The 12,104-nt window shown below is 39.2% G+C and overlaps 1 protein-coding gene across 5 annotated transcripts in view; it reads right to left on the bottom strand.

The window, feature by feature from the left end:
- Positions 1-5,328: 5,328 nt before the first annotated feature.
- PRKCE (protein kinase C epsilon) overlaps positions 5,329-12,104 on the bottom strand; it is a 404,880-nt gene continuing 398,104 nt past the window's right edge. For all 5 annotated transcript variants that reach the window (XM_070734568.1, XM_070734569.1, XM_070734570.1 and 2 more), the window contains one exon: positions 5,329-7,000. In XM_070734568.1, the coding sequence (XP_070590669.1) occupies positions 6,854-7,000 (147 nt within the window). In that variant the 3' untranslated portion in view covers positions 5,329-6,853. The remainder of the gene's footprint in view (positions 7,001-12,104) is intronic.

Raw genomic sequence — 12,104 nt, 5'->3', positions numbered from 1 at the left:
TTCCATTTGGCATTTTACACATTTTAGGCCTCCTTCTCCTATCGCTCCAGAAGGATAGGGGGGGAAATTATGAAGTGGGGGAAAAAAACCTTTAGCTACCTGCTAATTTTTTGAAAGTTTGAGAAAGATGCTAAATGGAATGGATCAGGAACAGAATTCACCTATATGCTGATGGCAGCAAGAGGTTCAGCACACAACCAGCTGTTTCCATTGGCTTTCAGTCCAGCTGCTGCCACGTATAATCTTTAGTGGCTTTGCATGCTGATAGATTCACCCAGTTCCATTAAAAAAAATCTGGACATTAACCCAGACAATTCAATATACATTCAGGTTCAGGTATCATGATGCAGCCTGAGATATATCTGCCAGCCACATACCTTCCATCAATGTTTTAATTGCATGGGTTTCTGTTGCAGGATCAAGGTGGACTTCAGGATTACAGCTGAAATCTCTTTGCATGCAAAAAAACATTATTATTTTTTTCCCTATTAGAGAAATACAGGAACTGCATAAATGTTTGTCAGAAATTGTGCATGCCAGGAAAGGGGAAATCATATAATCCGGAGTTTTTCTTACAGAAGCTTTGTGGAATGCACATTTTATTCTCTTATAAAGAATCACTAATCTCCATTTTGCATAAAGACTTTGCATGCCAGGCAAACAAGGCTGCTCAGGACAATCATTCTGCAGTTTAGCCAACCTACAAATAGCTTGGGGAGGAAATTTCGCAATTTCGAAAGGTTTCATTCACTATGGAAAACACCCAGAGGTGGGTTGCTAAGGTGGCACAATGACGTGAGCTCAGCCTCGTGGTTCTGAGTGCTAGCGGAGTCCAGCGCAATGATGTTACCGCACCTGGGCAGGTAGCAAAATCATGCATGGATACGCAGGTGCGTGGCGCACCTGCGTGTCTGTGCGTGATTTTGCTACCTGCCCAGGTGTGGTAGCATAATTGCGCTGGACTCCGCTAGCACTCAGAGCCAAAGGGGAAAGCTCACATCACCGTTCCATCTTAGCAGCCCACCTCTGAAAACACTGCTTGGTTTTGTTCATTCTTGCACTGGATGTTTAAAGTTAACGTCATAAGAAAAAAATATATATATACAGAACAAGTATGAAACTCCAAAAACTAAAGGGCATTTTTACAACTCTTTCTCTCTAAAATGAAAATACAATGAGATGAGACATCCTTCGTGACATTTCTGTGCTTTCTCTCTGGAAGCCAGAGGGTGAGGAGGAGATGGGATTTCTTTCCCCAGCCCCTTAGTTTTTTTTTTAATTAAAAAATAAAATAAATTATTTAACAATGTTTGATACTTTATTACTTTGGTAATCCAGACAACACATGACTTGGTATAGCATATTTAATATTCTGAAATCCTCATATGAATACATACATATATGTATATATATATTTATATATAATAATAATAATAATAATAATAATTACACCTGAGTTTTAAAAAAAATACAACATAAGGGAATTAAATGTCTTTGTCACCCAAAGGGGCTCTGAACAGCCCTACATAAAACTGATGTAACCTGTCTCTTTAAAAAGATGACTTGTACCACCTTTTCAAGCTATTTTGAGGCCTGGAAATCCCGTCTTGCAACATTATGGAAATCTACAGGCCACATGGGAGAAGTCCACAACAGGTGCCTTTCCTGGAAATTGGGCCATCATGTTTATATGTTATGGATTGTATGCCCTGAGACAATCCTGCTTTGGTTGGTGGGTACCGTGGGACTCATCTGAAGCACCAGTCTGCAACAATTTGCCCAATTTTATCTTTCTAATTTATCACATGGCATTTTATATGATTTTATATGATGACAGACTATCCTTGCTCAAAACGCTGACAAAACATTTTTAAGAGGAGCTCCAGAGCAGGATCCTGTAACTATCCAGGGATACCCAGTTCAGATGCTGTTCCTATCTTATCTACTAGCATGGAAGGTCACTTTTGATAGCCAGGAGGTTCTACATTCTCTGACGCAGATCTCTTTCAGCAACAATTTTCTTCTCATAGGGATCACATGAGATGGGGCATGTGTCTGAAAGATGTGCTTTGGTCAATAGTGGTCCCTTCTCCCCCCCTCTCTACTATTCCATATACAGAACTATACAGGAATATCAGTACAGGTTAATATAGGTTTACATCTGTTCTTAAGGGGGAGGAGGAAGAGAGGGAAATTCATCTCTGACAGTAACTTGAACCAATACAAAAACAGAGTATTGCACATGGACATAATCATAATTATTCTTTCATAGGTTAACTTTAATATTATGCCTGAACATGCAGCAGTTGATACCTCTATATTCATTGAGTCCCACAGGCCTTGCAATAAACATCTATATACAAATCTCACTTGGAGAGGAAGGGAGGGAGAGAAAAGAAGGAAGGAAATGTTGGAAAAATGCTTTATGACTGCCACTCTGTCTCCTCATATCCAAAAGTAAGGCTCCATAGCCAAGATACTTTATGCATAGACAATACACTTCATTAATTTTTTTTTCAGAGAAAAAGGTCATATACCATAATTAGAAATGGTCAAATGACAAGTGTTAAATGACTAAGGAAGTGTTTAGAAGAAAATTACTACCAATTCAGACATTTTATGTAATTTTTTTATTAAGTGTCTATGGGGCTTAACTTTTGGTACACTCTTTATGTAATTGCGCATGTATGTTTGTGTGTGTATATGAAAAATCCAAGTGCAACAAATAAAAAGAATTCCCTTAACTGCTCATTCAGTATATATATATATACACACATACACACTAATCTATGCACACATATACATGTATGAGTGTGTGTGTGTGTTTGTGTGTGTACATACATACATACATACATATGTATATGTATGTATGTATATATACTGTGTGTCTATATATATATATATATATAGACACGCACACACACATACATACATATATATATAAAATGTGAATGATACATATACAAGCACGCATGTCCACGCTCACATATACAAAAATGCAGTATTCCCAGAAATATGAGTAAATAACACTATCAGCATATCTACAAGCGGTAACTTCACATTTCTTTCTTAATGTATTTTCCACATGAGTTACCAGTTTGTCATGATTACACAAGAAATCCTTTACAACCTTCAACAATGTCAGTTTTTTTGAATCTTGATCCTAGTCTCTCCCTCCTTTTCCATTTCATGAATGGCTTTGCTTTGCTTTGCTTTGTGGTTTTCCTGTTGACCGCAGTTATTACATCAGTTCTTTCAAAACTTTTCACAACCAAACAGTAGTACTACTGGGCCGACCCACAGTACAGTAGCATTGGCATTCCAGGATCTCCACCTCCAGCCCTCTGCAGTTGGCCAAGGCCCCTCTATTCAGGGCCCTGGAAGAGGACAGAGGCAACTGGAGCTGAGCATTCAGCAAGGGAAGAGAAAGGGAGGACAAAGGCTATGTACAATGAAGGATGGGTCATCCCATTTTTGTGGATAAAAGCCTGCAAAAGTAACACACTGCTATTGAAGTTAAAATTAAATAAGCAAAGCAGGTCATCATTCAGGTTCAATACATTAAAAAAGAGGCTTCCCCTCCCCCTTAAGTCCCCTTCACACCTGTCAATGCACCAATGACACAAACAATTTAGGCACGTGCTTTTAAATAGTTTTACTACAGAAGGATTATCATGAATATGGCAAAGCAGCTGTGAGAACTGTAGAAAACCTATGCTGCTTTATTAAAGCTAGTATAGGCTTTTGGATAATTTGTCCATTCTTAGCCCTTTAAACACCTGTCTTTGAAGCATTTGTGTTAGTGATTTTTCTTTAAAAAAAATTAGTTATAATTTCTAAATAAAAACTTTTAAAAAGTCATGTATTCTTTAAAAATATAGCTTTTTCCTGAAATGTTTTCCATAGCGTCTATTATTTTAATCACAATGCTTTCAGTCAAGAGTATTTGCTTTTTCAAGACCCAGCCTTGCAACAAAATGCTCTTTAAAATATACATGTTGGGTGGGTGGGTGGATGGGGGAAGTGTAAAATCATTCTGCCCCATTCACTGCCATAGCTTGTTAATGTTTTAGCAAGCTACTCTACTATAAGTATGGATGAGACCCATAGAAAAGAGAAGGGTGGGATTCCTTCCTGTCAGTTATTTGCATTTCTAAAAAAAAAAAAAGTTTCAAGAAACAGAGATCAAGAAAAAAACATCATAGAGTTTCTAACTATATTTTCAATGAGTGTTTGCTTAATAATAAGTTCCATTGTGTTTGAGGTTTAATTGTGGGTTAAAAGTGGCACAGTTCAGCCTCGGAATTATAACATGGAAGTCCTGCATAGCATACAATGGCTTTTTCATCCTGATGACATTCTCCTTCTAAGTTCCCATCAGAATTAAGAGGAAACAATCCCCAGTAATTGACTGTCTTATTCCTGAGCAGCTGTCAACTCACAAGCTTAGAGCAGCCTTTGTCCCACTAAAACCCTGGTTCTGACTAGGAGGGTGCAACACCAAGCAGCAGCAGCTAGAAAAAGAGTTAGCATAGGTGTATCCATCACTGGCACTTTCTCTGCAACTTTCCCATTTTCCCTGTGTCTGATGCATCTTTATCCATGTATCATGTCAACTTCTGATTGCAAGTGGGAAGCTGCCTTTTGCCTTTGATCTGATTGTGAAACAGATTAGGGCAGATTATGTAGGTTTGTTCACATCTTTGAATTCTTAGAATTATTGACATGCTGCCCTCTGTTGCCTCCAATCACAATGACGGTTTTCAATCAATCAACCAAGGCAGTGTATTTTTTTTAAAAAAAATCTGAATTCTGAAAAATTGTAGTGTGTCAACATATTTCAGTTACCTTATCATTTAACCCTCTGAGGTTAAATGGATGAAAGCCAGTCTGAATTCAATTGAGAGATCAGACATGTGATAAACTGCTGAATGGAAGTTGTTTTCAGCTACTTTTGTGGATTTCAGACCTCTACACCAGTGTTTCCCAACCTTGGCAACTTGAACATATCTGGACTTCAACTCCCAGAATTCCCCAGCCAGTGTTCGCTGGCTGGGGAATTCTGGGAGTTGATGTCCAAATATCTTCAAGTTGCCAAGGTTGGGAAACACTGCTCTACACAGTTTACTAAACTATTTATGTGTACTAGAACTAAGTGGGTTTCTAGCATCTCTTTCCTCACTAGGTAAAGAGCAGTGTGGCAACAATGCCTTGGGACAGCAGTTAATGAAGGCATATATGGTATTATACCTGGAGCATCAATTAGTAGCCATATTGACCAAGACAGATCTCAGCTCTCATATATTTAAAATGCTTGCCTTTCAAAGGTAAATGCTTCATTCAGTTTATTTTGAATATTGGAAATGGCATCTATTCTATGCACATGAATTGGGAAGAAATGGTTACATTGGGTTCCATAAATTACTAGCACGATTAGCCCAAATGTGTAAAAACTTTTAACCTAATGTTGGAGCCAGACATATTTAAATCAGGCCTAATAAAAGAACTGAATTTAAATTAGCCGAAACAAGATGAAATCTCAATTTTTCAGTGAATCTAAGGGGAAGAATATCAGGGTTTGTTCCCCATCAGACTAAATATAATTGCTTGCATCTACAGTAGAAACTACAATCCAGGATACAATAAGTTAAAGGCTCCCAAACTCTAATCTGTTTTGGTGTGTTTTAAAAGCAACCTTGAACCCGAAATTTTAAAATGTGTAGTCCTAAGAGTGGAGAGATGTTTAATACTTACTCATAGCAGCTGCTTTTTCTCTCCAAATTGTTTCCAAAGGTTTTGCCTCCTCAGATAAGATTTAAAATCAGTGTTTATCTTCTAAGACATAGTTTTTCAATCACAGCAACATTAAGATATGTGGATTTCAACTCCCAGAATTCCAGCATGGGGAATTCTGGGAGTTGAAGTCCACACATTTTAAAGTCGTTGAGGTTGAAAAACACTGTTCTAAGACATGCAACAGAACTTTGAGAAGATCATATTTGACATTAGGGCATATTTATCTTGCCTGACATTAGATGCAAAACATCAGTTTCCTAAGGTTGCATTCCATGGAAAGAGCTGCCTATTGAGGAACTGACATTCACTCCAAATCTATCTATTTGAATGTTAAGGATGTGCGCTCAGCTATCCCTTTTAACAACTTTTTGAAATCAATGGCAAAAGGGTTTTATGTTTATCTCTCATGCTCCATAAGGCCCCTAGCAATCATCACAAAATGCAATGATCTGATTCCAAGCTCAGTAAATCTTATGGCTGATTTATAGATTCGTATCTGAGTTGAAAATAAGTCATAATGAAGTATTTCTCTCTCTCCACAATAATATAATAAATATATTTATCCATCTAGCACAATGTGATGAGATACCTATTTATGGCATCTTGGGGAAAAAAAGTTACCTAACCCTCAGTATATACTCTAGACCATAATTTTAAGCATTAAAAGATTAAGCTAAAATTCAAAGTGATTTTTAAATATTAAAAATGGTTGAACAAATTCCTTTTGACAGTGCTAGGTGGTTTTTAAAAAAGGCAAAGCCTTCCTGAAAAAAAAAATCTGGATAGAAAGAGAGAACGAGAGACACAGCAGCAAAAACAACAGCAATGTGTTACCTTTACAATTTCTAATACAAAATATTTTGCATTGCTCTGTAAAACAGCAAATGTGAGTGCCTCCAGATCAAAGAAATATAACAATAAATAGACAGTAGAAAGTAATGGGTTTAGGCTCATGATCAGAGAAGCAGTTCTTGATGGTGTAGCTGGAGGATTTTTTAGAACACGACTTGCAGCATCTGTGATCTGGCGGTTCCAATTTAGGGGTAGGGAAAATATCTTATGGCAGCAGCTCTTCTCCAAAATATGAGAAGCCTTTAAATTCTTCTTGGTTGATTTGCTTTATAATTGTCTCATCCACTGCTGTTAATATTGGGTCTTCTCGTGTAAAGTCTTGATCAAAGTTATTTACATCCCTTTTGGTTTTCTGAGAAACAAAAGCAAAAGATGAAGAATAAGTGGCGTTCTTGCACCAACAACCAACTTTTTTTTTTTTTAAAAACTGGAATTATAAAATAGTAATAGTTTGACTCCTAAAGCAGGGGTTGGGAACCATGGCCCTTCTAGGACTTATGAACTTCAACTCCCAGAATTCCTGAGCTAGCCATGCAAGTCATAAAAAGGGCCTTGGTTTCCCACCCTGGTTCTAAAGGGAAATGGTTCCATTTCATACACACAAGTCTCTCTCTCTCTCTCTCTCTCTCTCTCTCTCTCTCTCTCTCTCTCTCTCTCACACACACACACACACACACACACACCAAAGAGGAGAAGATGAGAAAAGAAGGTAGCCAAGTGAGGATGCAGAAGCAAAAAAATGGACCTGGAAAAATTAGCCATTAGCCTAAAATTGAGAAATTTATAGTTTATTTATTAGATTTGTATGCCGCCCCTCTCCGAAGACTCGGGGCGGAGTTGGAAGCAAAATGATGGTATTTATAATTTAAATTATATCACACTGCAATACTTTGGATAAATGAATGATGAATTCAAACAGAATTTGCCTGAAAATGGCATAATGGATTGATTACAAATATAGGAGCAAAGCATATGATGATGAATATCACTTAAGGCAAGCAAAATCTCACAAATTCACAGCTTTTGTATCTTTAGGATCTAGCAGCGATTGTTTTTCAGACAGAACTTTTACAACTGAGCTGTAGAAGATCCACCACCGACAGTCCTGATATGCCTAGTGCCAATTCTCATCATGAGGGCAGCTATTCTGAACAGATCAGTAAAATTGGCATACAATCACAGATTGTGTCTATTTAGTACGCTAACCACAATACAGTTTCTTTAAAATTTATGCTAATAAAAGAACCATCAATGAAGTGCTTCCTGTTCCAGATTTGTACTTCCCCAGCAAAAACTTACCTCTTGAAAAATCTTTAGTTCAGTGGTTTCCAAAACATAAGTTTTCAGAGAATGACACAAGCTCCCAACTACTCCTCACTATGTTTATCTTAACTTGGCGAGGACTCAAAATATCTACATACAAGAGCCATGATGGCTCAGTGGTTAGAGTGCAGTTTTGCAAGCTAACTCTGCCCACACACAGCCAGGAGTTTGGGAGTTTGAACCACAGCTCAAGGTTGACTCATCCTTCCATCCTTCCATGGTAGGTAAAATGAGGACCCAGATTGTTGGGAGCAATATGCTGATGTTTGTAAACCACTTAGAGCAGTGGTCCCCAACGTTTTTTCCACCAGGGACCAGTTTCAGCAAGACAATTTTTCTACGGCCCAGTGGGGGCAGAAAGGGGCGTGGTTGGGGGCGGGATTAAGCATGGGGGTGCTGGTCCTCCCCGCTCCTCTTTCCCGCCATCGTCCTGTGGCCGGCAGAACCTGCCTCCCAAGCCCTCTTGCCCAGCGGGAGCTAAGCGCTGGAGAGAGGGGGTCAGGCTGGCCCTCCTGCCTCCCCCCAGCCAAAAACGCAAAAGCGCCCCACGGCAGAAGCCAAAAGAGGCTTGAGCCTCTCAGTCCTTCCCGCCCCTCTGTCCCATCCATCGTCCTGTGGCCGGCAGAACCTGCCTCCCGAGGCCTCTTGCCCGGCGGGAGGTGAAGCGCTGGAGGGAGGGGGGTGGCGGCATGAGGGCCGGCAGCTGCTGACTCCACGGACCGGTGCAACATGCCCCGCGGCCCAGTACTGGTCCGCGGCCCGGTGGTTGGGGACCCCTGACTTAGAGTAATGTTTTCCAACCTTGGCAACTTGAAGATATCTGGACTTCAACTCCCAGAATTCCCCAGCCAGCATTCTGACTTAGAGAGTGCTGTAAAGCAATATGAAGCGGTATAGAAGCATATGTTTATGCTGTTGCTATATATCCCATCCCAAGCAAGAGTAAAATCTTGGTTGTAACATAAAAGGAAAGGAAAGTAGATATCAAGTTTTTCAAAAATCCCCTTCTCAATGCAGTCCTTTTTGCTATACCTTAAAAAGCTACTTATGAAACCACATTTCAATCATTAATTTACCGAGTCTAGAAAATAAGACAGCTAACAACAGATACATATTTGACTCTGTTTTTATTCATATTCAGGCAACTGTATCTCCTTCTCTTTGCTTATGAAGGCAAGCCATGGACTGTTTTCTGAAGCAGGCATGGTTTTTTGAAAGGGCCTAAGACGTTATGGCTGCATCATTCCAGATAGTCCTTAACTGAGCCCCAAATATCTGTTGCTATGCAAGACAATTATTGGGCTTTGCCCCATTGTATGAGCTTGCCAGTTAACTTTGCTTTTCAAGTGGTTTGCAAAAGGTAATAACATGATCCTGGGACACTGCAACATCTGCAAATTTCCAAGCATCTGAATCTTGATCATGTGACCATGCAGATGTTGCAACAATTGTAAGTCACTTTTTTCAGTGCTGTTGCAGCTTTGAATGGTTACTAAATGTATAGTTCTACTACTACTCATATATAATGTTCACCTTTTGTACACCACTAATCTCAAATGGTTTTCTATAATTACTGAAATAAAAAAGACATCATTTGATTGAAGATTCCCAAGCAGGAAGGAATCACAGAGTGTTTTCATTATAATACAATACAGGATTAAGCACAGAAACCAAATGGCTAAAACTGGAGTATACAGTGGAACCCCGACATAAGAGCTGCTCTACTTAAGAGCAACTCGAGATAAGAGCTGGGAGGGGAGAGATATTTTTGTTCTACTTACAAGCCCAAATTCGAGATACAAGCGCCAAGGAGCTGTCTCCTGAAGCCAAACGCTAACTTCCGCGTTCGGCTTCAGGAGACAGCTGCGAAGCGGCGCGCGTGTTTTAAAAGGTTGCAGCCGGCCTGGGGGGCTCGGGGGGGTGCTTGCAGCTTTCTTTCTTGCTCTTTTTCTTTCTCTCTTTTACCTTCCCTTCCTCTATTTCTTCTTTTCTTTCTCCTTCCCACCTTCTTCCCTCCCTCCCTCCCTTCACTCATTCCTCTCTTACTCTCCCCTTTCATAAGTTTCCTTGCTTCCTTCCTCTGTTCCTGTCCCTTCCCCCTTTCTTTCTTTCTTTCTTTCTTTCTTTCTTTCTTGCTCTTTTTCTTTCTCTCTTTTACCTTCCCTTCCTCTATTTCTTCTTTTCTTTCTCCTTCCCACCTTCTTCCCTCCCTCCCTCCCTTCACTCATTCCTCTCTTACTCTCCCCTTTCATAAGTTTCCTTGCTTCCTTCCTCTGTTCCTGTCCCTTCCCTCTTTCCTTCCTTCCTTCCCACCCTCCGTCCATTCATTCACCCATTCCTCTCTTGATCGCTTAAAGCCGGTCCCTGGTGCAAAAAGGGTTGGGGACCTCTGTCCTACAGGATTGGGTGGCAGAGAAGTTGAACATATGTAAATTTAAAAGTTTAAGAAAGTTTACAAGTTAAGTGAAAGAAACTTCATTATTCATTTATATGTACATGTACATTTCTTCATTAAAAACATGTCTTTCTGCATAATTTAGACTAACTTTGTGAGTTTTTTGAGGGCTGGAACCAATTAAAATTATTTACATTAATTCCTATGGGGAAAAGTCGTTCGAGATAAGAGCTGCTCGACTTAAGAGCCCAGGTCCGGAACGAATTAAACTCGTATCTCGAGGTACCACTGTATAATGTTTCCAAGCAAATTCCTCCCACAGAAACTTTCTTGCAACTATTAGCATTGTATATCCTGCAATTTGTAGAGAAATGAATGAATTTGCAAGGATTCTGGAAGCATGTACAAAACATGCATTGCTTCATGATAACTTTCTTCGAAAACGATGCTTTCCAAATGTTTGGGCTGTGCCTACCAAAATGCTGCAGTAATGATATCTGTGATTTTGAGGCTTTAGCCACTGTTCCTGAAACAACCTATAACCATGCCTCAGTTGTGAGATTTTTTTTTAAAAAAACTGTGTGTTAAACAGAGGAAGTGATCCTGGATGTGAGAACTAGAAAAGATTTATAAGAAGCAAGAAATCAAGGTAAGATTAATGATACATTCAAGGTGAGACAGGGAGTTATGTGTGAAAAGAGAAGAAAAATAAAAATGGTGTATGTAAAAAAGAGCTGTACAAGTAACCAACATGAAAGTCTCACTTAATTGGATTTGGAATATTTATTTTTTATTTATTTATTTATTGGATTTGTATGCCGCCCCTCTCCGTAGACTTGGGGCGGCTAACAACAATGATAAAAACAGCATGTAACAATCCAATTAATAAAACAACTAAGAACCCTTATTATAAAACCAAACATACACACAAACATACCATGCATAACTTGTAATGGCCTAGGGGGAAGGAATATCTTAACTCCCCCATGCCTGGCGGCATAAGTGAGTCTTGAGTAGTTTGCGAAAGACAGGGAGGGTGGGGGCAGTTTTAATCCCCAGGGGGAGTTGGTTCCAGAGGGCCGGGGCCGCCACAGAGAAGGCTCTTCCCCTGGGGCCCGCCAAATGACATTGTTTAGTCGACAGGACCCGGAGAAGGCCAACTCTGTGGGACCTTATCGGTCGCTGGGATTTCTAGTAAATAAAGTCATATAAAGTAAAAAACAAAACAAAACCCATTTTGCTGAAACTGGACCATTTATTCACTGATCACAGTGGTTATTTTAAAACATTGCCAGTGAAATTACTTATAACATTTTGCAACATCAGACAAAATAGCACTATTCTGAACTACAAGGCTGAAATACAAAATAATATACAAGCATATAAAGAACACATTTTGTTCTTTCTTTGGCAAAAGGAAGGAAATAACTCAAACACTATGAAGTGAGAAACTGAACGTGGAGACAATGTGGAGTGGATAAATGGGAAAGGTTAAGTATTTCTGCTGAACTGGCATACACAACCATGCTTCATAAAGTGATGTCCTAAGGAAAAGAACTGAGACAGCCAAAAGCAAATGGGCTAACAATTCTTTCTCTGTATGAAATGCGCAAGAAATTAATTCTGGAGCTAACTTGCTTTCCATGATGATGATGATGATGATGATGATGATGATGATAATAATAATAATAATAATAATAATAATAATAATAATAATAATAATGGCAAGGAATTGTCT

This window comes from Erythrolamprus reginae, chromosome 1 (genome assembly GCF_031021105.1).
Source record: "Erythrolamprus reginae isolate rEryReg1 chromosome 1, rEryReg1.hap1, whole genome shotgun sequence".
Lineage (NCBI taxonomy): Eukaryota > Metazoa > Chordata > Lepidosauria > Squamata > Dipsadidae > Erythrolamprus > Erythrolamprus reginae.
The sequence above is the reverse complement of the archived record's forward strand: the minus strand, read 5'-3'. Positions and strand labels throughout refer to the sequence as shown.